Below are 27815 nucleotides of genomic sequence, written 5' to 3'. Positions count from 1 at the left end.
CTGGTGGAGGCAGGTGTGGGATTGTGTAGGGCCAAGCAGGTGAACAATGCCACTCTTGCCTTCTAAAACACACTGTGCATCAAGAGCATGAAAATGAAATTTCTTTCCTGGGAGAGAATACAGCAATCAAGGCATACTAGATGTTACAACAGAATGCACTGAAAGAGGATGAAAGAAAGATAGGGTGATGAGTGAATTGCTTTCTTCTCTGCAAGCCAACGTTTTTTTTCTCATACATACAACTGCAGTCAGTTTAGAATTGTCCAGTGTTATGTTCCCACTAAGAGGAGATTCTCAAGAGAATTCCCTTAGTAAGAGAAGAAATTCTGTGTGGGTTTGACACTCTGTGTATTATATTTTTGTAAATACAGTGAAGCACCTTTGTGATAGTCACCATTGCCTATGACACCACACTTTCATTTAATGTTTCTCTACGATTTATTCACTTGGTTTATCATTTAGTCTTACTGTATGCAGGAATACTATGAAACTTTAGAGCATACTTGTTAGCTGGGTTTCCTCCAAGTAGCAGCAAAACACAAATGTCAGTTTAAAAGCCATCTTGAACCAGGCATGGTGGTGTGCACCTGTCATCTCAAGCACATGGGGAAGTTGAACCAAGAGGATCATGGATTCTAGGCTAGCCTGAGCTACTCAGTAATACTCTGTCTCATAAAACCAAAGGCTAGGGCTGTAGCACATGGGAAGAGCACTTGCCTAGCACTTGTTAAGGCCCTGAGTCCCACCCTCAGGACCACAATAAATAAATGTCATCATCACTATCACCAGATAGGTACACCATTGTATGAAGAATTCTAGAATGTTGTCTTTTTGTTGCTTCTTAAACATTTAAATTAAAAGGAAAACTTTTATAGCAGTATATGAAGAACACTTCCTCAGAACGTGTACATCTTTGCAATATGGGCAGTGCTGGCAAGCAGACTCCCTGTATCCTAGATGATGGATCCTGGGCTTAGCAGGGGTAGAAAAGGTTGGACTAGGATGGAATGGTGAAAGCTGGATGTTCACGCCATAGAATGAGAGAGAAACCTACATTGGTCACAGGATCATTTTCACTCTCCGTAACACATCCCTGAAGATTTAAGTTGAGAGCTCTGCAGAGGATCATGATTCTTTTGGCAGCTTTCTCTTCAAAGGGCTTGATCATAAACTCATGCTCAAAAAGGTCCCTTTTCTGAAGCTTCAGGGTCTAAAAAAAAAAAAAAGCAGTTTTCAGATATCTTAGTTAGCCAACACTCATCGTGAAAAAAGACATTTTCAATTAGAACCGACAGCTATATGGGTCAAGTTCATCTCTGCTCAGAATCCTGACTTACGTCTATGTCTGGGTCCAGCGAGAACAGGTTGAGCCTGTCCATGGAGCGCGTTGTTTTGACAGTGTCTTCGGTTTCTGTGAGATACTGCGGAGAGACCCGTGTTAGTCCCTGGTGTCTAGACTTCCCCATGTAGTCCCAGACACACCCACGAAGGCCAAGAAACAGCCTTTTAGTTTTATTACTGTTGAGTCATGCACCAATACGAGGCAAGTCTTATAAACGCATGCTCTTATTTTCAAGGGCCATGCCATGCTAAGTAAAACCCTTAGAGATTGATGAAAAGCTCTAGATTAGTTATTAGTCTACATCTTAAAGAAAAGGAAATGGCATCGTTTCCTCGAAAGAAGTAAGCAGATCAAACACATGTGGAAATACATTGCCAGCTTCATTACTTTTGTGAAGTCCGGATGCAGGCTGTTCTCTGGAGAGTCTGTTTCCTCCAGTGCACATTCACAAGTTGCGGCGTTATCCAGCGGATCTTGAAAAGACAGGTTATTTAACAATATCAATCAGATTTTCCGCACATACAATACTGGAATAAGTTCGAGAGCTCAGAGTGTTGTTGATGAACCTTAGCCTTCTGTTTGGCCTGTCTACAGTACACTATGCCAGAATGTTAAGCAATTAGGGGTTGAAAACAAAAATATTTAAGAATCATTTTAATAGTCTTACCATGCCAATATTCTGAATCACTAAGAACTTTGGGTCCTAATGATGATTATGTGTATAGGTAGTCTTGGCTTCTTTCAACAGTGCCAGACAAAATTTCCTCAAATACATGAATATTTTTCCTAATTCTCACGGTCAGGGAGTTTACTTAGAATCCATTCTTTAGCTTCAGCTACTTAAACACTGTAGAACACTGAAAACAGGAATACTCTATTTGGCAATTAGTAAGTAAATAGCAAGTGGCTGTCAAACATCTGCTATGGCTTATGGAAGTTGTGTGAAAACCCCCAAAAGTTTTCTATGTGACGTTTTCATGTTAGGGGACAAGAAAGTAGCGCTTGGTAATGGCTGTACTTTGGTTTCTGATTCACGCTTGTCTTAAAATATCGTAAAATGGTTTTCTTTGGGGAGCACTGACTGAGCTTGCAGAACAGAATTTCCCATTTAAACAGTTAAGAGTTGACTCACACTCTCACCCTATTGTGTTTTCTCTTTTCCTTCTCTTTGTCTACAATGAGTAGAATCTTATGAAGGAACTAGGTTGGAAAAAAGAAAAGAAATTGTGAGTGCATGTGTGTGTTCATGTTCATATGTGCCTGCAAATGTGTATATGTGTAGGCCAGTGGACCTCCTCAGCTGCCCTCTGTCTCACATTGTTAGTCATCAAATGTTTATTTGCCAATTTCAGACGTGTGTACAATATGTTGTCATTATCCTCACCCACTCTCTCTCCTGTCTCGTGTCCAGTGGCCATCACACCACCATTTTTAGTCCTTTCCTCTGACCCCTGATGTCTTGTTTCATTTTATGACCCTTTTAGTTTAAATAGTAAATATCTGTGTGATCTTTAGAATAGAACTATCCATTGGTGATTGTCCACCTTATTTTATGGGACAGCTTCTCTCTCTGAGCCTAGAGCTCATGGATATAAATAGACTAGCTGTCCAGCAAGCTCCTGGAATGCTCCTCTCTCTGCCTCCCTCTCACCGGGTTGGAAAGTGTATGCCATTGCAACGAGATTTTTACACCAGTCCTGAGAGCTGAACTCAGATCACCAGGCTTGTATGCCTCGGACTGTAGTCACTGAACTAAGCTTCCAGCCTAACTAACTTTCTCACGAGGAAACCATGACAGATGTTGCTGGAACTTTCACATATCAGCTGACCTCAAGACTGTCCAAACAACGTGAATCAAAGATGCCTTGCAGATAAGAGGAAGGAGAACATGCTTATGCACAGCATAAGTACAATACGCTGTACTTATTAAATGCAATGCAAAGCCCAAGTTCAAAATGTACCCCTTGTACAATCTTCCCAATAGAAATGTGTATAATTCTTGTGTTTCTGGGACCTGAGACCTAACTTTGTTTGTTGGGTGATGGCCCCAAGTCCCTTTCAGTCAATGTCATATTATACCTCTATGTAGCAACTGTGGTAATTCAGTAGCAGTAAAGATCTGGGGTGCGTGTCGTAGAGCATGTAGCTCAAGGACATATGAGTCAAACCGGACAGCCATCACAGCTACTAATTGCCAACATGAACTTAGCCAAAGCACAGTGACAGTTTCCCCGAGCTCTCACCTAGCCCCAGCTCGGCGAGCTCTGTGCTCCTCCTTCCCTGGAGTGGCCCCTCAGGACTGATTTGCAAGATGCGGTTGAGAGTGTGGATCCACTCGTCCATATCTGACTCTGTTTCAGCTGCCAGCACAAAATAGGTCAGGTCGTTCATTTTCAATTCAAAGGCATATTTCCTTAGCCTGTTATTCTGTGGTATAAAAAGAATGAACAAAACAATTAGCCATGAGAGAGAGGTCTATGTGGTCTTGGGATTCCAAAGTGTTTCCATCCAGGTGAACGGCAAAAAGACCTGACAAAACACAACAGAGCTTTAGATGAGTTCAGTCATTTGGTCTATTATCTGTCTGTCTGTGTATGTATGTATGTATGTATGTATATACATATGTATGTATGTGTGTGTGTATGTGTGTGTGTGTATGTATGTATGTATGTATATATGTATGTATATACATATGTATGTATGTGTGTGTATGTATGTATGTAGTATGTATGTATATACATATGTATGTATGTGTGTGTGTATGTGTGTGTGTATGTATGTATGTATGTATGTATGTATGTATGTATTATCTATGTACCTACCAATCTATCATCTACCTACCTATCATCTACCTATCTATATACCTATCATCTATTTTTAGGACTTTTTGTACTTAAAATATTTTATGTCTGTTTTGGTTGAGTGAATGGCAATTTGGCTTAGAACATTCCTCTTTAGGCCTAAGTGTGAATATATTGCAGACATCTCTCAGACAACTGCTTGGAGGCTGCATTTTCATTTTGTCACCTAAATTCTATCTGTTCCTCAGACTAGTAAGTCTTCTGACCCCACCACACTCTAGACACAGCACCCACTATGGCACTAATAAGTTGCATAATGCCTTAGTACCCAAGACACATTTCTCCCTTTGCATCTTCCTTGACCTTTTAGCATAGCTGACATGTCAGCCATCACTTTCTTAAAATCGCAGATACCCTGGACCCTCGCCATGCCTGCTTTTCTTTCAATCTCCCAGTCTCTGATGGATCTTCCCTTTTGCCATTTCTCCAAATAAGCCTCGTGGCCCTGCCTTATATTCTTTGCACTCTCACTTAGTCTAAGGGCTCCAACATCATCCATACACAACAACACCCGAAGCAACTTCCTCATTCTTCTTCAATATGACATCTTTACATTGGGTTTGGTGCCCAAGCAAAGAGGCCTTACCATAGTCTCCCAAGTTACCCCCCTTCAGCACCATTCTTGCTGAAATGAGCCAGACCCCAAGCATAGTCTCCAAATAAACAGCGGGCAGACGATTGCTCCTCATGTGCTGACATGAGTTATATTCTTTCTTCAAATCTCCTCTAAAAGTATTATTCAATTTCCAACCTTAGAATATGGAGACAAAAGTTCTTGATCTATGGAGTGTACAAAATAAATTGGAAGTAAGTACTTCCTTCTTTTTAAAATCTTCCTTGACAAACACACTTTAAAAGTGGAGAGTTTTGCTGAATACTGGATCTTATGCCAGTTCACACATTGCTCAAAACAGTCATAGTTCCTAAAGGAAAAAGAGAAATCTAATTCTTTTTTTTTTTTTTTTTTTTTTTTTTTTTTTTTTTTTTTTTACTGTAAGCATTTCCATTTTATTTATTTTTTTTTAATACATTTTTATTAATTTATACATATTACATCTCAGTTGTTAGCCCATCCCATGTATCCTCCCATCCCTCCCTTCCTCCCACTTCCCCCCCTACTCCCCTCCCCTATGTCTGTGTCTGAGGGGGATCTCCTCCCCCTGAATATGCTCATACGGTATCAAGTCTCTCCTTGGTGACCTATTATCTTTCCTCTGAGTGCCACCAGGCATCTCCATCCAAGGGACATGATCAAATATGGGGCACCAGAGTTTGTGTGAGAGTTAGATCTTCTTCTCCACTCAACAGTGGAGAATGTCCATCGGCTAGTCCGGGTAGGGGTTCAAGGTTTTTACTGCCTATTTTTTCCTTGGCTGTTGCCACAGTTTGCGGAGGACCCCAGGGCCCAGACTCGCCTGTAGTTTTCCAGGACCCACTGGATCCTTCCATTTCCTCTTTCTCCCAGGCTTCTCACACCTAAAGATTCAATAGGATGTCCTCCCCTCTTACCCATTATTCTGGTAGGTACAGTTTTTCATGGGGACGTACACCTTGGGCTAGTGTCTCGATATAAGTGAGTATATACCATTTAGCTCTTTTTGCTTCTGTGTGAACTCACTCATTATGACAATTTCTAGTTCAATCCATTTGTCCACAAATTTTGGAAATTCCTTGTTTTTAATAGCTGAGTAGTATTCCATAGTGTAAATGTACCACAGTTTCTTTATCCATTCTTCTGTTGAGGGACACGTAGGTTGTTTCCAAGTTCTGGCTATTATGAATAAGGCAGCTATGAACATGGTTGAGCATATGTCCCTGTTGTGTGGTAGTACATCCTCTGGGTATATTCCAAGGAGTGGAATAGCTGGGTCTTGAGGAAGCCCTATTCCCATTTTTCTGAGAAAGCACCAGATAGCTTTCCAAAGTGGTTGTACTAGTTTGCATTCCCACCAGCAATGCAGGAGTGTTCCTCTTTCTCCACACCCTCGCCAGCATGAGGTGTCAGTTGAGTTATTGATCTTAGCCATTCTGATGGGTGTAAGATGGAATCTCAGTGTCGTTTTGATTTGCATTTCTCTGATGACTAAGGAGGTCGAGCATTTCTTTAAGTGTTTCTCAGCCATTTGATATTCCTCTGTTGAGAATTCTCTGTTTAGCTCTGCGCCCCATTTCTCTATTGGGTTATTTGGTTTGGTGGTGTTTAATTTCTTAAGTTCTTTATATATTTTGGATATTAGACCTTTGTCAGATGAAGAGTCGGTGATGATCTTTTCCCAGTCTGTAGGCTGTCGCTTTGTTCTCTTGACAGTGTCACCAGCCTTACAGAAGCTTCTCAGCCTCATGAGGTCCCATTTATTAATTGTTGATGTTAAGGCCTGGGCTGTTGGTGTTCTGTTCAGGAAGTTGTCTCCTGTGCCTATGAGTTCCAGACTCTTCCCCACTTTTTCCTCTAACTGGGTTAATGTCTGTGGTTTTAAGTTGAGGTCTTTAATCCACTTGGACTTGAGTTTTGTGCATGGTGACAAATAGGGGTCTAATTGCATTTTTCTACATGTAGACATCCAGTTAGACCAGCACCATTTGTTGAAGATGCTGTCGTTTTTCCATTGAATGGATTTGGCTTCTTTGTCGAAAATCAGGTGAGCAAATGTGTGTGGATTCATCTCTGGGTCTTCAGTTCGATTCCATTGATCCACTAGCCTATTGCTGTGCCAGTACCATGCTGTTTTAATTACTGTTGCTCTATAGTACAGCTTGAGATCAGGTATGGAGATTCCTCCAGCGGATCTTTTATTGTAAAGGATTGTTTTTGCTATTCTGGGCTTTTTGTTTCTCCATATGAAGTTGAGAATTGTTCTTTCAATATCTACAAAATATTTAGTAGGTATTCTGATAGGGATTGCATTGAATCTGTAAATTGCTTTTGGTAAGATGGCCATTTTTACTATGTTGATTCTTCCAATCCACGAACATGGTAGATCCCGCCATCTTCTGATGTCATTTTCAATCTCTTTCTTCAGAGGTTTAAAGTTTTTTTCAAATAAATCCTTCACTTGCTTGGTTAGGGTTATTCCTAGATATTTTATATTGCTTGTGGCTATCGTGAAGGGAGTAATTTTTCTAATTTCTTCCTCTGCCTGTTTGTCATTTGTATATAGGAAAGCTACTGACTTTTTTGAGTTTATTTTGTATCCTGCCAATTTGCTGAAGGTGTTTATCAGCTGTAGGAGTTCTCTGGTGGAATTTTGGGGGTCACTTATATACACTATCATATCATCTGCAAATAGGGATAATTTTACTTCTTCCTTTCCCATTTGGATCCCCTTGATCTCCTTTTGATGTCTTATTGCTCTGGCTAGAACTTCAAGAACTATATTAAAGAGGTATGGGGAAAGTGGGCAGCCTTGTCTGGTCCCTGATTTTAGAGGGATTTCCTTGAGTATCTCTCCATTTAATTTAATGTTGGCTATTGGTTTGCTATATATAGCCTTTATTGTGTTTAGAAAAGTGCCTTGTATTCCCGATCTCTCCAGAACTTTAAACATAAATGGGTGTTGGATTTTGTCAAATGCTTTTTCTGCATCTAAAGAGATGATCATATGGTTTTTCTCTTTCAGTTTGTTTATATGGTGGATTACATTGATGGATTTCCGTATGTTAAACCATCCCTGCATTCCTGGAATGAAGCCTACCTGGTCATGGTGAATGATGTCTTTGATATGCTGTTGTATTCGCTTTGCGAGTATTTTGTTGAGTATTTTTGCATCAATGTTCATAAGAGAAATTGGTCTGAAATTCTCTTTTTTTGTTGGGTCTTTGTGGGGTTTAGGTATCAATGTGACTGTGGCCTCATAAAAGGAGTTTGGTAATATTCCATCCATTTCTATCTTTCGGAATAGCTTGAATAGTATCGGTATTAGCTCCTCTTTGAAGGACTGGTAGAATTCTGCGCTGAAACCATCTGGCCCTGGGCTTTTTTTGGTTGGAAGACTATCAATGGTTGCTTCTATTTCTATAGGCGAAATAGGGCTATTTAATTTGTTTATCTGGTCTTGGTTCAATTTTGGTAAATGGAATCGGTCGAGAAATTTGTCCATTTCCCTTAAATTTTCAAATTTTGTGGCATAAATGTCTTTGAAGTAGGTCCTTACGATTCTTTGTATTTCTTCGGTGTCTGTTGTTATGTCTCCCTTTTCATTTCTGATTTTGTTAATTTGGATAGCTTTTCTTTGTCTTTTAGTTAGATTGGCTAACGGTTTGTCTATCTTGTTAATTTTCTCAAAGAACCAGCTCTTGGTTTTGTTGATTCTTTGGATTGTTGTCTTTGTTTCTAATTTATTGATTTCAGCTCTGAGTTTGATTATTTCCAGGCGTCTACTCCTCTTGGGTGTTTCTGCTTCTTTTTTTTCTAGGGCTTCCAGATGTGTTGTTAGGTTGTTTATGTGGGATGACTCCATTTTCTTTTTAAAGGCACTTAGTGCTATGAATTTTCCTCTTAGCACTGCTTTCAATGTGTCCCACAAATTTGGGTATGTTGTTCCATCATTTTCATTGAATTTCAGGAAGTCTTTTATTTCTTCCCTTATTTCTTCCGTGACCCATGTGTCATTAAGTAGAAAGTTGTTTAGTTTCCACGTGTTGGTATGCTTTTTGTTATTTCTATTGTTGTTGAAGTCCAGCCTTAGACCATGGTGATCTGATAAGATACAAGGTATTATTTCAATCTTCTTGTATCTGTTGAGGTTTGCTTCGTGACCAACTATGTGATCAATTTTAGAGAACGTTCCATGGGGTGCTGAGAAAAAGGTATACTCCTTTGCGTTTGGGTGGAAAGTTCTGTAGATATCTGTTAGATCCATTTGATTCATGACATTGGTTAATGAAGTTATTTCCCGGCTTAGTTTTGAAATCAAAGTCCTATCCTTGAGTGAAAGTGGGGTGTTGAAGTCTCCCACTATTAATGTGTGGGTATCGATGAATGGGGCAAGCTTTGTTAATAACTCTTTTACAAATGTCGGAGCCCTTGTATTCGGAGCATAGATGTTCAAAATCGTGATGTTTTCCTGGTTGACTTTACCTTTGACAAGTATGAAGTGACCATCCTTGTCCCTTTTGACTAATTTTGGTTGAAAGTCTATTTTATTAGATATTAGAATAGCTACCCCAGCTTGTTTCTTGTGACCATTTGCTTGGAATATTTTTCCCCAACCTTTCACTCTGAGGCAATGTCTGTCCTTGTGGTTGAGATGTGTTTCTTGAATGCAGAAGAATGTTGGGTCGTGTTTATGCATCCACTCTGTTAGTCTGTGTCTTTTTATTGGAGAGTTGAGACCATTAATGTTGAGAGATATTAATGACCAGTGATTGGTAAGTCCCTTCATTTTTGGTATTTATAACAATCGAGTTTTTGTGAAGTTGTGATTTTGCAATGGTGTAGTTATTTATTTCTTATGTATTTTTGGTTGTAGTTTGACCGGTTGGGGTGGAGTTTTCCTTCTAGTAACTTCTGTAAAGCCGGATTTGTTGCTAGGTATTGTGTGAATTTGTTTTTGTCATGGAATATCTTGTCTTCACCTCCAATGGTTATTGATAATTTTGCTGGATATAGTAGTCTTGCCTGGTATCTGTGTTCTCTTAGCGTTTGCAGAACCTCTGTCCAGGCCCTTCTGGCTTTCATGGTCTCTGCTGAGAAGTCAGGAGTGATTCTGATAGGTTTGCCTTCATATGTTACTCGTCCTTTTTCTCTTGCCGCTTTTAATATTTTTTCCTTGTTCTGTATATTTTGTGTTGTTATTATTATGTGGCGGGAAGATTTTCTTTTTGGGTCTATTCTATTTGGTGTTCTGTAGGCCTCTTGTATGTTCGTATGCATCTCCTTCTTCAAATTGGGGAAATTTTCTTCTATTATTCGGTTAAAGATATTTTCTGGGCTGTGGAGTCGGTTACCTTCTCTTTCCTCTATCCCTATTATTCTCAAGTTTCGTCTTTTCATGTTGTCTTTTATTTCATGAACGCTTTGTGTCAGGAACTTTTCAGATTTAGCATTATCCTGGATGATTGTTTCCAATTGTGCGATTGTATCTTCAAGTCCTGATATTCGTTCTTCCATTTCTTGCAATCTGTTAGATAAGGCCACCTCTGAGATGTTTGCTTTCTTTTCTGATGCTTCTCGATCGCGTTTTTCTTCCGTGCGTTCTTTTATGATTTCTTCCATTTTTATCTTCAGGTCTTGAACTGTTTTAATAATTTCCTTCATCTGGTTATTTGTGTTTTTCTGAAATTCTTCAAATGCCTCTTTATATGACTCTTTTAAGTCATCAGCCCTCTTGTTTGCTTCCTCCTGCATTTGTTTACAAAATTTATTTGATTCTTCCAATATCATCTTACTTACTAAGGATTTGAGGTGGTTTTCATTTATATCCATTGTTGTTGGGTTCTCCAGGTTGTTTTCATTAGGATTGCTGGGATCTGGAGATGCCATCCTGTTTTGGTTTTTGTTAGCATTCTTTCGTTGTCCCCTTGTCATTTTGGTGAATCTAATGTTGGGAGGTGGTTTGTAGTGACCTTCCCTGTTTGGGAGTGGATAGTTGATGTCTGCTTATAGGTAGGGTGTCCTTATCTGTGGGGAACAGGGAGTACTTCCCTGGACCAGGCTGGTGATTCAGATTCTACTCCTGTAGATTTTTCTCAACACCTTAGGCTCGAGGCTGAGTCCCGCGAAGTAGGTTTCTGTTTGGGCCTTTTCCCCTTACTGCTGTATCTCAAGTCAGCAGTATTGGGATCTAGAGTAAGGTCAGCACACAAGCTCTCTGGTTGTGTAGGTTGATCCCAGCTGTCTGTCTTTCCTGTTGCTTTGTAGCCAAGACCCCAGGTGGATCAGATCTTCTGGGTTGTAGCTGTCTTAGGAGCGTTCAGCCTTTCCCATGAATTTGGGAGTTCTTGCTGGGTCTGCAGGAGCTGACACAGCTAGGATCTGCCTGTTGGAGATTACAGGATCTGTGCCTGTAACCATACGGTTTCAGGCCACTGGCAGTATCTGAGGAGGTAGCAGTTTCCACGCTCCTGTATGCCAGGCCACTCCCAGCTTGCTATAAATTAGCGGTTATACCCTGCACATATGAGCCTCAGCTCCCTATATTGTGGGATACAGCTAGGGAGAGCCCAGTCAGAGCCAGCAGTTCGTCCCCGTGGCTGGGGACAAAAGCAGGTTAGACCGCTCCCAGACGCTTTAAGGCAGCAGTTATTCCCTGCCAGCAAGGCCCACAGCTCCGGATAAAGTGGGCGGTCCTAACGAGGGCGCGCAAGAATGACCCCTGCTAGGTCTATTGATCAGGTAGAGCCCAGTCAGAGCCAGCAGCTCGTCCCCGTGGCTGGGGACAAAAGCAGGTTAGACCGCTCCCAGACGCTTTAAGGCAGCAGTTATTCCCTGCCAGCAAGGCCCACAGCTCCGGATAAAGTGGGCGGTCCTAACGAGGGCGCGCAAGAATGACCCCTGCTAGGTCTATTGATCAGGTAGAGCCCAGTCAGAGCCAGCAGCTCGTCCCCGTGGCTGGGGACAAAAGCAGGTTAGACCGCTCCCAGACGCTTTAAGGCAGCAGTTATTCCCTGCCAGCAAGGCCCACAGCTCCGGATAAAGTGGGCGGTCCTAACGAGGGTGCGCAAGAATGACCCCTGCTAGGTCTATTGATCAGGTAGAGCCCAGTCAGAGCCAGCAGCTCCTCCCCTCGGCTGGCGACAAATCTCCTGTATTTTCCCTTTCTGCTAGAGAAAGGCAGCGTGCGTCGCCTTAGGGCAGCAGTTATTCCCTGCCAGTAAGACCCACAGCTCCCGATAACCTGGGTGGATCTGTCGCGGGCCCACAAAGATGGGCCCAGTTAGTTCAGTTGTTTGGGGATTGCCGGCAGTCGGGCCACGCAGCTGGCGCCAAAGGCAGTTCAGACCGCTGGCGTGAATCTCCTGCCGGAGTACTGCCAGTTCCCTTTAGGGCAGTAGTTAGTCCCTGCAAGCGTGACCCTCGGCTCCCTATAACGTGGGCGGACCCACTGGGCTGTGGGAGCAGACCACGCCGGTTGCTAACTGCCCCAGTTTGCAGGGTCAAACCTTTGTGTCTGGCTTCAGCTTGAGCGCAGGACGCGGACGCGGTCCCCAGATCTAGTTGGTTTTGGTGAGACTCGCCACCTGTGTTTCCACCCGGGTTAGGCAGGTGCCGTCCGCAGTTCGGCGCGGTGTGGATGTACAGGATCAATGGTAGTTTCACCCTATTCGCTGAGACTCCTCATGCTTGGGGCTCCGGAAAATCTCCTCCCCAAATGGCGAATTTGGGTTTTTTGTGCTGGCTACAGCTTGATTGTGGATTCCTTTTCAGAGTTTGGGGAGTGCGTTTAGCCCTCGGGGCTGTCGCTTGTCCCGGGGTTGGACCCCCTGGTGGTCTGCGGAGTTTGGGGTCCCACTCACCTACAGTTCTCAAAATCCAGCAGTCTGTGGTTCCATTCAAGTCCCTGGTCTCCTCAGAGAAGATCAGCTATGGTGCCTACTGGTCGGCGCCATCTTGGAATCCCCGAGAAATCTAATTCTTAAAACTGATATTTTAGTCAGGAAAATTGTGAGTACATATGCAATTGAAGGAATGGCCAAAAACAAAACAAAACAACACAAAAACAAGTGGAAAAATAGTTGTTGATGAATAGAATTAATATGAGCTGATGCTCTGAATAGATTCTTTGTATTGGGTGGCCAAGGAAGTCCTCCCCCCAAAGTTGATGCATAACTTGAAATCTGTAAAATGAAGGGTATGGGGAAAGAGGAAACACACAAGAACAACTGTGAGTTTTTTTATATTCCAAACACAGATGAGAAATGTAAATTTAAGGTGGAAACCTGTACTGAGCAATGGCATAGGGAAGGGCTGTTGCTATACTTCTATGTCTGTGATCCCACTGAGCTGGGCTGGGTGACTACTGTCACCATCACATGCTTAGATGTTCATGATACAGGGAGGCACAGCTTTTTTTTTTTAATACATTTTTATTAATTTATACATATTACATCTCAGTTGTTAGCCCATCCCATGTATCCTCCCATCCCTCCCTTCCTCCCACTTCCCCCCCCTACTCCCCTCCCCTATGTCTGTGTCTGAGGGGGATCTCCTCCCCCTGAATATGCTCATACGGTATCAAGTCTCTCCTTGGTGACCTATTATCTTTCCTCTGAGTGCCACCAGGCATCTCCATCCAAGGGACATGATCAAATATGGGGCACCAGAGTTTGTGTGAGAGTTAGATCTTCTTCTCCACTCAACAGTGGAGAATGTCCATCGGCTAGTCCGGGTAGGGGTTCAAGGTTTTTACTGCCTATTTTTTCCTTGGCTGTTGCCACAGTTTGCGGAGGACCCCAGGGCCCAGACTCTCCTGTAGTTTTCCAGGACCCACTGGATCCTTCCATTTCCTCTTTCTCCCAGGCTTCTCACACCTAAAGTTTCAATAGGATGTCCTCCCCTCTTACCCATTATTCTGGTAGGTACAGTTTTTCATGGGGACGTACACCTTGGGCTAGTGTCTCGATATAAGTGAGTATATACCATTTAGCTCTTTTTGCTTCTGTGTGAACTCACTCATTATGACAATTTCTAGTTCAATCCATTTGTCCACAAAGGCACAGCTTTTTTAAGTACTGAGAATATACGGGATCCAAAACACAAGCCTTGAGACAGTGTCAACTCCAAGAAGTGAAAGAGAAGGAAGAGTTAGTAATGACGCTCACTGTGGGTCTTAGCATGAGCAAATGCTCCCTTGTCAAGTCTTCTGAGATCATTGCTCCTCCTTCTCCATCATGGTCAAGGGGTATGTTTGCTTTGTAATGACTCACTTACAGGCCTGGCTCTCCAACAACACACAGGTCCCATGTGCAGAGGCTAACTTTTGACCATTGGCATTTAGCTTAGTGAGTGATGCTACACTGCCACAGAAGAGGGGTTTGCTATGCTGGCATTTTGTACTGGGCAAAGCTTGCAGTGCTTTGCAGACTTGGGGAGATAATTGCTAAACAACTAGCCATAGAAACATACAACCGGAACATGAGCATACTTAAACTTCATATAAACATTTTAAAAAAGAAACTTTACTATTGGGACTCTAGATGAGAGAATCAAGGGAAAATGGGGAAATAGAAGGACCCAGAGGGTCCTAGAAACCTACAAGTAGATCGTTATGACGGGCAGATCTGGGCCCAGGGGTCCTGCTCAAACTATGGCACCAGCCAAGGACAATGCATGCAGTAAACTTTGAACCCCTATCCAGATCTAGCCAATGGACAGGACATTCTACACAGTTGAGTGGAGAGTGGGGTCTGACTTTCACATGAACTCTGGTGCCCCATATTTGGCCATGTCCCCTGGGTGGGGAGGCCTGGTGGCAATCAGAGGAAGGATAGCAGGCTATCAAGAAGAGAGCATATATAGGAGGAAGAGGTCCCCCTCAGTCACAACCATAGAGGAGGGGAGTAAGGGGAAAATGGGAGGGAGAGAGGAATGGGAGGATACAAGGGATGGGATAACAATTGAGATGTAATATGAATAAATTAATAAACTATATTAAAAAAAGAAACTTTAGATTCTTTAAGGACACAGAATAGAATTATTTGGACAAAACAAGGTAATGGTTAAGATTTAAGATTTGATCAATTCAACAGTGTAGGAACACCAATAGAAAGGCAGCAGCCCTGAACTTAGTATGCAAACAGCATATAGTGATCTTAGAAATGCAAGTCCTGGATGCTCTCCTTGGGAGGGGTGGGCCGATTCCCTCCCTCCACCCCAACATGCCCTTCTGGTAAACTGTGGTGCGGAGGAGGTCTCTCAGACTGCCCAAGACTCATGACACACAGCTCTACAGGCAAAGACAATGGGGCTAGAAAACAGGTTTCCTATCAGGTTCTGATTGCTTTGAATGACAAGAGAAATACAAATGGACACCCTGGAAAGAACTAGGGATGTCTAGAGTATGGGCATCACTTCTGCTTGGAAGCTGTCAAGATTGGAGTGTCGTGCAAAGCAGACAAATCTTGGTGTTGCTTGGAAATTCAGTACTGCAGAGTCGATTGCACAACTCGAGGTTGGAGAAAGAGTAGCTGTACACCTGCATCAAATGTTCCTCTGGGTCAGAATTAAAAGTGGATTCACTTGCAATCAGCTTTGGAATCCAGTTTTAGAAATTAGACTTGACTTTCTAAAGTGCATTCTGTACGTGAGATGAGTTGAATCTGGTTGCCAATGTTTCAATAATTCAAAAGCATTATTAAAGTATGTATCTTTGAAAAAATTCAGCAAAGTATAACAAGCTCTTGTTTCTCAAAACAGGTGATTTACAAATGAAATGAGCATTGTGTTTGCGAGTCTGAGACACAGAACTGCCTGCAGCGTATAGGAGCTTATGGTGGGGGTGGTGACAAGTAGGAGGCCTTTCTGATCTCTCTGTAATTCTAAAGATAACCTCAGATGCAACAACCAAAAAGAGAAGATGAACATGGAAAATCAATAAGGTAATGGAATAACTCCAACATGCAATTGTTGTCATTGAAATACTAATGAAGGGGTAGTGACAATTTTTAATACTCTCCCAATTTCCCTCCTTTTTCTTTAAATCAATCTCCTCTGCAGTTGACATAAGGCTTTGCCAAGTCAAGACTACATGGCTTCATAAGCAATAGGAAACATATTCTATGGCTCTATTATGTGCTTATTGAGTGGTGCTAGACAGTCTACAGTGAGTCTTCTCTGCCCCCGGAGATGTCTTGAATATACAGACTGTAGGGAAAGTACAAATGCCAACAGAGGACTCAGCAGTGAAGAGGAAAATCACCCAAACTATGGACTGCATTCTGCCTCTCACATTACACAAATTGATTACAGATTTTTATAGGAACCAAAGGAGAATGATCTAACACATGGCATCCCTCACAGGCTTATGATGCTGGTGGCTCACATCCATGCCATCTTTCCCACTTTCTTTAGGTTTTATCCATTTGTTCGGGAAACAAAACTTACCAAGTACTTCCTTTGTGTCAATCATACAGCATTAGCAAATATTCACACAAAATACTTTGCCTCGTTGAACTTGAATTTCACTTTTCCTGCTTTCATTCCTTCTTATCCTTCCTTTCATGCATTCTCTCTCTCTCTCTCTCTCTCTCTCTCTCTCTCTCTCTCTCTCTCTCTGTGTGTGTGTGTGTGTGTGTTTTAATTTTCCATATCCATGTGCTGGCGGTTGTCATTCCACTACCAACTTGAACCATTGTGACATGTTTTCAGCCACTAGCACTGTTGAGATGGAACCTCAGACAAATGGGATTCTTGGGTCATTTATTTTCTTCAATATTGGCAAGACCTGAAATGTAAGGATGAATGGATGGACAGATGGATAAACAGATGAGTGAATGACTGAAAAAAGCCTGAAGGATCAAGAGTGGGAAACCCAAACATAAATATTTCTTAGTTACACACACACACACACACACACACACACACACACACACACACACACACAATGTTATTTGTTAAAAGTATTTTTTAAAAAAGAAGCATGGTTAGGTTTTTTGTTTGTTACCATGACTCGAGAACCTAGCAATCACAAACATCATTTAATGATTCTGAGACAGAATTGACTTTTTCCTCTCCTTGAGGTCACCCCTGGTATGTGACTTACAATTCCAATAGTTATTTGTAGTAAAAAAAAATTATTGTACCATAATTATTGTGGTACAAATGAGGCAAGCTACAATGCTGTGTTCACTAAGAGACTGTTATAAACTGGAACTCTCAAAGAATCCAAGAAGTTAGGTAGCACTTACTGAAGCAAAGGCTTTGTTCTTTTATTTTCTTTATTCTTTTTTATTCAAGAGAAAATGGCAAGGATCCCTGACAAAACAGATCTGACTCACCCTAGCTATTCATTTGTTCTGTGCTTTTGTGCACGTGTGACTCATCTTTAAGCACAAAATGTGCCCAAGAACTTATTAGAGTGATGTTTAAAATTTGCATGGTCTCTCTTGAAATCTCCTTCCTGGGTGTAAAAATGTGTAAATCAGGGAGAGCTGCTACTATCAGAAAGTGATGTGTGTGTCCTCCCCCTGTCCCCCAAGAGAGTGACTTAAAGAAACTGGAGGCCCCATTTCCATAAAGGTAGAAGCTATTGGGAAAGGTCTTAATAAATTCAGGGATTTATTGATGAACTCTGTAAAAGACACACATGTAAAACCCATCTTGGGGAATCCTAAAGACCTAGTGAGACTCTGCATAGAATCTGTGTTGTGACTCCAGAAGATCTCAGAAAGGAGACAGAAGTGAGGAAGATTAGTTCTGAGATGTGCGGAGTAAGAGTTATCTCTCTTCTGCATTCCTAGACCCTGCCACAGACTCCTATTCATTGCCCCATTTGTCCTCAAGGGTTGCTGAATACAGAGAGCATGTTGCTCTGATGTAACAGTGAGCATGATGCTCTGAAGTAACAGTGAGCATGTTGCTCTGATTTAACAGTGAGCATGATGCTCTGAAGTAACAGTGAGCATGATGCTCTGAAGTAACAGTGAGCATGTTGCTCTGATGTAACAGTGAGCATGTTGCTCTGATGTAATAGTGAGCATGTTGCTCTGACGTAACAGTGAGCATGTTGCTCTGATTTAACAGTGAGCATGTTGCTCTGACGTAACAGTGAGCATGTTGCTCTGAAGTAACAGTGAGCATGTTGCTCTGATGTAACAGTGAGCATGTTGCTCTGATGCAACAGTGAGCATGTTGCTCTGATGTAATGGAGAGTGTTGCTCTGCCATTACAGTTGAGTATGTTGCTCTGATGTAACAGTGAGCATGTTGCTCTGATGTAACAGTGAGCATGTTGCTCTGATGTAACAGTGAGCATGTTGCTCTGATGTAACAGTGAGCATGTTGCTCTGCCGTAACAGTGAGCATGTTGCTCTGATGTAACAGTGAGCATGTTGCTCTGATGTAACAGTGAGCATGTTGCTCTGATGTAACAGTGAGCATGTTGCTCTGATGTAACAGTGAGCATGTTGCTCTGATGTAACAGTGAGTATGTTGCTCTGATGTAACAGTGAGCATGTTGCTCTGCCATTACAGTGAGTATGTTGCTCTGATGTAACAGTGAGCATGTTGCTCTGCCATTACAGTGAGTATGTTGCTCTGATGTAACAGTGAGCATGTTGCTCTGCCATTACAGTGAGTATGTTGCTCTGCCGTTACAGTGAGCATGTTGCTCTGATGTAACAGTGAGCATGTTGCTCTGATGTAACAGTGAGCATGTTGCTCTGATGTAACAGTGAGCATGTTGCTCTGCCGTTACAGTGAGTATGTTGCTCTGATGTAACAGTGAGCATGTTGCTCTGAAGTAACAGTGAGCATGTTGCTCTGATGTAACAGTGAGCATGTTGCTCTGAAGTAACAGTGAGCATGTTGCTCTGATGTAACAGTGAGCATGTTGCTCTGATGTAACAGTGAGCATGTTGCTCTGATGTAACAGTGAGCATGTTGCTCTGATGTAACAGTGAGCATGTTGCTCTGCCGTTACAGTGAGCATGTTGCTCTGATGTAACAGTGAGCATGTTGTTCTGACGTAACAGTGAGCATGTTGCTCTGATGTAACAGTGAGCATGTTGTTCTGATGTAACAGTGAGCATGTTGCTCTGACCTAACAGTGAGCATGTTGCTCTGACGTAACAGTGAGCATGTTGCTCTGACCTAACAGTGAGCATGTTGCTCTGACGTAAGAGTGAGCATGTTGCTCTGATGTAACAGCAAGCATGCTGCTGTGATGTCTATCTCTCATGTTGACTTTTACAGGAGAGCGAGTTTCTCATGCTTAAAACTGTTCTAAGCATAACATAAGCACTAAATAAGGTGCTGAATGAGTGAGCGAGTTACTGAATAAAGATAAGGATTAGCTAGCATGTTTAGGGATCAGTTTGGGGAATACAAATCACAATTTCCCATGAGGCTTTTCTACAATGGAGTGTTTTTCTTCCAAAGTTGTGAACTATTACGGGGCCATCGGGGAAGCAGGCTGAGGACACACTATTACCCAGATCCTTTCCAAGGCTCTGCACACTTTCTTTAGGTTTATTGAGGAGAAACCTGAGGTCAGCGGGTTCAGGATGTCAACAGCACAACTAGTGTCCGAATGCTGACCAGAATGAACCCCAGGTTTCTACTTTCTCTGCCAGGATCTTCCTAAGACAGCGCTTTGAGAGGGACTGAAACAGAACTCAAGTTAGAGATGGTGAAGACAGGTGCGTGGGATAGACAGATTAAAACATAAAGTGGCGTGTTAGAGTAGCATTTGATATAAACTGTATCCCAGGAAGTTTACTATATAGAAAAGACTATGATGGGACTTTTTAGAAACAATGAATCATCAGAGAAAAACAAAAAAGGGGAAAAATTAAAAATTTCAGGTCAGTGTAACTATAAAATGTAATCACCGATCTCCAAAGTATTGTTAAAGATGTGCTCCAGATCATAAGGCCAGAGGGTCTCCGAGTGACCAAGTGACCAACAAGAGACAAGAATCTCCACTCTCCATTACGATCAGCACTGCCCTTTCCATGTGGAAAGCTGCCTTCTGCATTAGAACGCAGTCCGTATTCCACTTCTAGCAGGGTTCTCTGGTGGCACACTGAATTAATCCTTAAAGTTCAGTCTTGTTACTTCCTGGAGGAGCTCCAGATCTTAACAGATGAAGTGTTCAGAAATCATAGGCCTGGGCCTGAGAGGCCGCAGAGCGCTCTGTGTTGCCTCTCTAGATCTGAGTGAACTCCAGAGTAGTGCAGGGTGGAAACTCAGCTAGGACAGCACAGGCTCTGTGAGGGTCTGCAGTGTGTTAAATACGGAGAGTATATCTCTAAGGTCCAGAGTCTTCCTGTAAGACTTGAGGGGGTAGCACTGTTACAGTTATTTGCTTCAACTCTTAAATAAAATGAAATAATGAATTTGTATGAGTTTAAAAAAAATAGGAAGAAAAAAAGAAAGAAAAGGGCATCCAATATCCACAGACTGGGGGACATCCATGGATTTACTCTCCTTTCACTTGACACAGTGGTTCATGACAAGTGCAATACTAAGGCCAATAGCTTGAAGATCAAGAGCTTCCAGAAGCGTCTGTCTGTAAACTTTTTGCAATCAAAGGAACCTGTGACTTTAAAGAAAATCTCCACTTCTAAGAAAGATGCTCTGTGCACACATGGGATCTACTACCGGTAACGAAAAGAAGACAGTTTATGCCTGACTCTGACTGACATGCCTCCTTTAGGAGTTACATTAGTTCAGTGGTTTTCTAGGCTGTGGCCTGGATAAGGGTCATTTTCTTCTTTTCCTTGAAGAAATAGCTCAGACTTGCTCACACTTCGGGACTCGGCTCCCTCTTGTTCCTTACTCCACAGATCCCTTAGTCTCTTTTCATTCTAATTACTTTTGTCTCCTTTCAAAAATGCCTCATTTCAAACACCAATATTCCTTTTCAATATCATGACACACATTTCTTCCATCTATTTAGCTCTTTTTTTGTTTTACTGGAAAAAAATGTCTCGTTGATTCCACTGTTTCCTTGTTTCTTTGCTTGTTTCCTGCTTTTCCCCCCATTAAAGTAAGTTTTGTGGGAGTATGGATCTACACTGTGTCTTTTCCCACAAATACCCAGAGTCCAGAACAGGTTTGACTTATACATATATATTCTGAGTATTTTTTTTTTGCATGTATCATGCAACAACAATAAAACCATCATGAGGAAGAGGGATTTTTTTTTTTCACTCACCTGCACCACACCTGTGCAGGAATCCAAAAAGATGCAACCTTTGGGTTCTTTGGATATTTTTTCATCTTTGTAAAAGTTCATAATGTAGGAGTTGTCTGGCAACTGGGTCAGCTGGAAGTAGCGCTTTTTGAACGACTAAATAAAACACAAAAGGAGGGAGTTTGAATTCTGTTATGCTGCTACCCACGGAAGTGACAAGTCTTCAAATTTCTTTATAAATAAAATATTATAGAAAACATAAACTTCATGCACATGGCTCCTCTCCATGCTGTGACCCAAGAAGAGATGCGAAGAAAGGTGACAGATCAGGGATTTGGTTTTTTTTATGGTGTCCTTACCCGAACAGTGACAGTATTGTTCACAGTGCTGTTGAAGTTCCCTTTGTAAAGCCAGCCAGACTTGAACACACCAGTGCCTCCAGCTCCCCCACCGCCCTTGGAGGATGAGTGGGATGTAGTATCCTGAAACAAAAGCCATCATTAGCTTTGCAGCCAGCCTTGCGGAGCCCAGATCTTAGACACTGCATTTAAAAACCAGACTCCTTTTCCTCTTTGACTCATCTGCGATACTCAAGTTCAGTGTCAAAACAAACATGATTCATTTTGCCTAAAAGCCCCAACACAAATGGTTCCTGCTGCTCAGGAGAAACACATTGCAAAGAAGCCAGTGCAGACAGGAACTAACAGCCATCGCACTTTAAACCTGTCACTCACTCACAACAATCACTTACTTCATCCTTATCAGCGTCTTCATGGTCGACTTCAAAGGAATGTGAAGGAAGTTTCTCTGGCTTGTGTTCTGCTCTGATAATTGAAAAAGAATGAAAAAAAATGTCTACTTTGCCATCTGATATCTTGCTTTTGTTTTCTGTTGTTCCCAAGATCACAATGACTCCATAAACATGGTTCTGATTTTTTTTTGTAAGCTTTGCAACCTTAAAATCTGGGGTTCCTTTTCTCTGGGAAGTGTGAAATTTCCCTTTACACCATTGTATCTTATTTCTACTAAGTATATATTTTAAATCAACGAGTTATCATTGACATAGATTTGTACATATTTTTTATGGTGGCTGAGAGCAGAGAGGGTGGATATAAATCTGAGTGTTGCGCCTTCCCTCTTCTGCATTCTTGAAGTAGAATATTAAGCAGTGACACTTGTGTTAGCTTTTCTGGGTCACCTGTATGTAACATGGCCAATGGTATCGGAATGTTCCCCAAGCAGCTTCAGGCACGAAAGGATTTGAATCCCAAGAAGCAACTGATGTTTTGGCCTTCAGGTTGTGTCATGCCCTGTGGGAGCCCCTCAGCAGCCTACTCAGATGGAGCAGTGGAGGCTGCACATGCTGTGCGCACCCTTTGGCATCACAGAAGTTTCTGTGTTGCCTGTGGCATGATCTGCCATCTCAGGGGAAGAGGAAGGCACACCTGGCTTTATAGGCACAGAATAAGTCTGAAGCAAGTTTTCCTTGGCTCAAGTCTGTCTCATAATGAAAGGCTGGAGGAAGCCAGACTCTGCACTTAGAGTTGAGGCTTTCTTTGATTGTCAGCCCTTTGCCACCTTTTAAGGCATAAAATCTCACATGCAGATATTTCATATTTAAGATGACATATCATGCGGAATCTGAACCAGACTATGAGAAAAAGAAGACCAAAGGTGAATTTGTTAATCCCATTACACATCCGTTCCTGAGCTGACAGTGTTCTGAAGAGAAAGGGAGGAGGCTAAAGGCTCCTGACACTTAAGTTCCTCCTGTGCACTCTCACAGGCTGCTACCTAATGGATGTAAAGGGCTCTTCTATCCTCCCTCTGCAGAACAGCACCATGCCTGCTTCCCCGTGCACCACGGGAAGTTGTAGCACACAATCCCATTCGTTGTTAAGCACTGCCCATTTCTTAGCAGAGTCTCAAAAATTAGAAAGTGCTTACATCCATCACCATTACCGGTGCCCAGACATGCTCCATCACCGGGTCCTGCACGCTACTGTGACGAACACAGGACCTGAGATTGTGTGTTTAAGGATCTGAGATTGAGTGTTAAGGATGAAATATGGACTCTTCTGTCATTTTCGTTCTGATTCTCTTGTCTACTTTTTTTTTTTTTTGTCTGTGGTCTTTGAAAAATATCAAGACGTACTGGTCAGTACTTGCAAGTGGTAAGAATTTTTCTCAACAGTTAAAAGTGGGAAGAAGAGCTGTAGAAAGTGTTATCTGGAGATGATCCTCTTGGGCTTGGAGATGGTCCAGTGGGGAAATCGTTTCCTGTGCAAGTATAAGTATCTGAGCTCCACCCCCTGCACCGATGTAAAAACTGGATGTGCTCCTGTATGACTATTATCTCAGTACTTATAGGGGTGGGTGGGAGACAGGAAGAAGTTCTTAGGAGCTACTGCCAGTTCCTTTAGATAAAATGTGAGCTCCAGGTTCAGTGAGCGAGTCTGTCTCAGAAAATAAGGCTGAAAATGATAGGCTATACACTCCATGTTGACCCCACGGAATCTACATTGTCCACACAGTGAAGAATGCGCCTACTGGCGTACGTGCATGCGTACTCACACACACAGAGATTGCCTTCTTTTCAAGTCTGGCACATTAAAAAACCTAATAACATGTAATATGACATTCTCCATGGATTATTGACAGGTTGGAAGATACTTAAAACCATAGATGGAAGCTTAGTATGCAAACTTAAATAGGCATGGATTACTGTTCCTTATCTAGCCACATATATGTATAATCAGAATTCTGTACGTGATTCTGGGGCTGCAGTTTTGCCTAATTTTGCTATTTTACAGAGATAAAAATGAAGAGAGTAGGGGCCACTTGTATAAGCACACAGAAGAGAGGGGATTGGAGGAGGTATCTGAAATGACGTTATCAGGAAAGACGACTTCAAATCATCACTGAAAACACTAGAAAGAACATAGAAATTTTCTCTCTCTTCTTTGCAGAGCCTCAGATGTGTTCCAGTTCATCTGTGCTAATCGCCACAATGATGTTAACTTGTTCTGTTCCTTTTGGTCCCGGTCACCTTCCTGGGAAGGCATAGCAAGTAGTTTTCACTTGATTACCTTCAGATCACTGGGAAAAACTTCCTACGCCATTATTTTTCTCCATAATAGCACATTATACTCCAAGAACAAGAGACTGCTCCTTTCACATTTTTTTTATTTGATTGACAGAATAAAGCTTCTGAATGCAGTCTTTTCCCCTCTCCTTCTCATGAAAGGTGACATTTCATCTGAGTTTGAGGGGCAAGTCCAAATGTCAAGTTTTAGATCAATTGCTTGAAAAATTTCATCTGAAATGAGGGCATTATGGGATTTAAAAATTGATGGTATGGCCGTAAAGGCAGGGTGGTGGAAACTTGCATGTTAAGTGGCTGTACATACATTTTTGTAAACTGTAGAGGGAGTGATCTTAAGAGCTATGACTACAAAAATCATGCTGATGTGAAGTGAGTCATTTCCTAATCAGCTAGGCTTGACTATTTCACAATGCCTCTGTATTTCAAGACATCAATTTGCACATGACAGGAGCATATAATATAATCTCATGTTACAATGAATAAAAAAGCATAATGAGCTTTACATCCAATCACAAAGTGTTTGGTTAATCCCATAACTCTCTTGCCATTGGGTACCAGTGGGCATATTTTGCAAGAGCAGCCAGGACTGTAAGTCACAGGGTTCTTAATTAGGCAAAATTGATGACTACTTTTCTCCTCTGGTAACATGCATAGCATCTTCCAACACTGAATTCTAGCCAGCAACGATGACGCTTCCATGTCAGAGCCAACCTGTGCTATGACTGTAATATGTGGTATCTTCAGCAATAGGACCTCATCATCAACTTCTGGAGGGTACCAGCAGCTATTGAAACCATCTGGACCAGTCTTACAAGACATGCTCACTGGTACCACAGTGACATAACTAGTATAGCAATAACCAAACACTTGTTTTGATTGACTTTAAGGCTTGTTCCAAAAGATGAAACCCATACTGGACACCATTAATGAGACCAATAATATAGCCACCTATGTAGATAAGTCATAGGCCTTAGATAAGACCCTACTACTGTTACTCTGGTAAGTAGACAGAGTTTTGTTAGTCCAATTCCTAATGACTTATCCTTACACCTATAGATTAGTGTATTTCCTAGTGCTCATCACAGTTTCTCCTTGCAATAGATTCCAGTTAACATATAGATATACAACTGGTCAACATTCAGAGAATAAGAGACTGTGAAATGCTCATCTATCTCTTAATGAGACACCTATATCATACCCCCTCCTGACAAGGCTCAGGGACCATTATAGAGGAGGGGTCAGAAAGATGGTGGATGGTTGAAGCAAAGTTGTGTTTTTGAGACATTAACAGAGCACATATGAACTCACAGCAGTCATTCCAACACAAGACCTGGCTGAGCTCATGCCAAACAAAACCACAGCATGGACTGGGGAGGTAAGCATGAAGTCTTAACCCCTACCGTTGCTACTGGCAACTGATGGCTTCTGGGAAAGAGAGAGTTTGGTGTTTGTTTGTTTAGGTGTGACCCTGTATTGCTTGACCACACTCCTAGAGTATTTAGACAAGACAGATTGGACTCATTAGACTTAAACAACAACAAAAACAACAACAGAACATCAAGTTGGGTGGGTAAACAGATGAGGGTGAATTTAGGAGGAGTTAGGGGAAAAGGGTTCAAATATGGTCAAGAGATTTTGTATGAAACTCTCAAAGAATTAATATGAATAAATTGGAAAAGAAAACCGTAGAGAAAGGAGTAACTATGTAGTTGTGTCAGACAAAATGATGAAGGCAGGCCACCTCTGAGACTCATGGATGTCAGTGAAGAACAGCAGGTCCTGTGATGAGCTGGGACACATCATTCTAATGGAGAGAAACGTAATTAAGATCATGGGGAGAGACCGTGTTTGGAACACCCAGGAGTGAAGGGAAATTAGTGGTGCAGGAAAAGCTCCTGGGTGCAGGAAGTAGGCAGTGTTTAAAGCATTTCTGAGGCTCTGAGCAACTGAGAACTCTTTCTTCATTGATCTCCAAGGCAACACACCCCCAGCCTTACATTAAAAGAGCAACAACCCAGCCCTGCCGTCCTTTTCTGAAGTCTGCATGGTTGTTAAACAATGTCTGTTCTCTCATTAAAGATAGCATAAAGGTTGTATCTCTGCCTATTGCCTTCAAAACTTCAACTTGAGGGAGCATTGGCTGGTCTCTAAGAACCCTTGGAATCTCAAGAGAAAAGACTGGCCAGGGGAGCCAGGTGTGCTAGCACATGCCAGGTCAATCAGGATCAATGTGAGTTCAAGGCCAGCCTAGTCTGCAAAGAGAGTCCAGGACAGCCAAGGCTATACAGAGAAACCCTGTCTCAAAAACAAAAACCGCAAAAAATCCCACCCCTACCCTCCCCCAAGGACCTCATACTTTGAGTTTGAACCCAATGTGAGCAAAGAAAATATCATGTTTCACTTCCTCACCAAAGTTCCTACTATTGCCCCAAATAGGATCAGGGCAATACTTGAGTGTCCCTTCAGTTATTATCTGTGAACTTGATGCCCATATTTCCTGTGTAAAATGTAATAACAGTTCCTATTATGTACATTTATGGGTGTTACATGAGAAAAATATACGTACCACATTTGTCATAGTCTAACACAGCATAGAAACTGAACAAATTTTTGTTTTGTTTTTATTTTTCAAGACAAGTTTCTCTGTGTAGGCCTGGCTGTCCTGGAACTCACTCTGCAGACCGGCTGTCCTTGAACTCAGAGATCAGCCTGCCTTTGAGAGGATTAAAGGCCTGCACCACCACCACCCAGCTGACACTGAACAAGTATTTGTTTATCTATTTAAGGTGTGTTTTTTTTCTGTTATATTTGAGACAGGGTTATAGATAGGCAAGTCTGGCCTTGAACACACTCTGTAGATGAAAATGATTTTGAGTTCCTGATTAAAAAATATACCATTGAAATATTATGTTTTCTCAGGTTAACTATAGTAAAGTATGTTTATGTTTATGTTTTTGATGTTTTTTTTGTTTGCTTGTTTGTTTTTTTAAGTGTTGTGCATTTCTGTATTTTACCTTTGTATTTTATGAAAGCTATTCTTCCTTATCAGGTGAACTGTGGTAAAGTTTTGTTGTTATTGTTTTGTTTTCTACGTTGTGCAACTCTGTATTCTACCCGTGCTCTAGTGAAATCAGCAGAATCATAATTTTTTATGTCATTTGAATTTCCCAGGAACTCCAAGCTCAATGTTGACTGTGTGAGGCCACACATTTCACGTTCTGTAGAAAATAATGTATCTCTCTAGTTTGCTTTTTTGAGTGCATAGTTGAAAATATACAGGGGTCTTAAGAGTTAAATTTAGCTTAGCATACTTGCAAATTTAAATAATATATTTCACTTTTTAAAAATTTTTCCATAATTTCATCTTTTAAAATTTTTATTTTGCAGCCTTAGCAACTTGGAAAAAGAAACGATCAGTTTAAATTGGTAGCAGACTTAGGAGAATTTTTCTAATCCAAGAGGCATGAACATGATTTACTTTTACCAGACTCAGAAGACCCAAGTAAATTAATCTGTTTCCACTACTGACCTAAATATGGATAGTCTTTAGGGGGCAGTTCTTAGCTTTGTAAAGTCATTAAAAAATAATTCTACTATGCAATGTTGAAGTAGTCATTATTCTGGGGCATATACTAGGGGATTCTACACTTCAAGTTATTTTTTATGATAGAATTGTTTTATGAGGATATAAGGAAAATAATTTAAAATTTCTTA

General features: G+C 41.6%; 1 protein-coding gene across 12 annotated transcripts in view; it reads right to left on the bottom strand.

Annotated features, from left to right (window-relative positions):
- DOCK10 (dedicator of cytokinesis 10) overlaps positions 1-27815 on the bottom strand; it is a 259148-nt gene that overhangs the window by 92942 nt on the left and 138391 nt on the right. For all 12 annotated transcript variants that reach the window (XM_084780928.1, XM_084780930.1, XM_084780929.1 and 9 more), the window contains exons 5-11: positions 21747-21819; positions 21355-21477; positions 21017-21151; positions 3586-3769; positions 1730-1815; positions 1338-1421; positions 1055-1210 (exon numbers count right to left, since the gene is read on the bottom strand). In XM_084780928.1, the coding sequence (XP_084637054.1) occupies positions 1055-1210; positions 1338-1421; positions 1730-1815; positions 3586-3769; positions 21017-21151; positions 21355-21477; positions 21747-21819 (841 nt within the window). The remainder of the gene's footprint in view (positions 1-1054; positions 1211-1337; positions 1422-1729; positions 1816-3585; positions 3770-21016; positions 21152-21354; positions 21478-21746; positions 21820-27815) is intronic.

The sequence above is a fragment of the Acomys minous genome, assembly GCF_964271855.1.
Source record: "Acomys minous genome assembly, chromosome: 4".
NCBI lineage: Eukaryota > Metazoa > Chordata > Mammalia > Rodentia > Muridae > Acomys > Acomys minous.
Note: the sequence above shows the minus strand (reverse complement) of the source record. Positions and strands in the feature narration are given on the sequence as shown.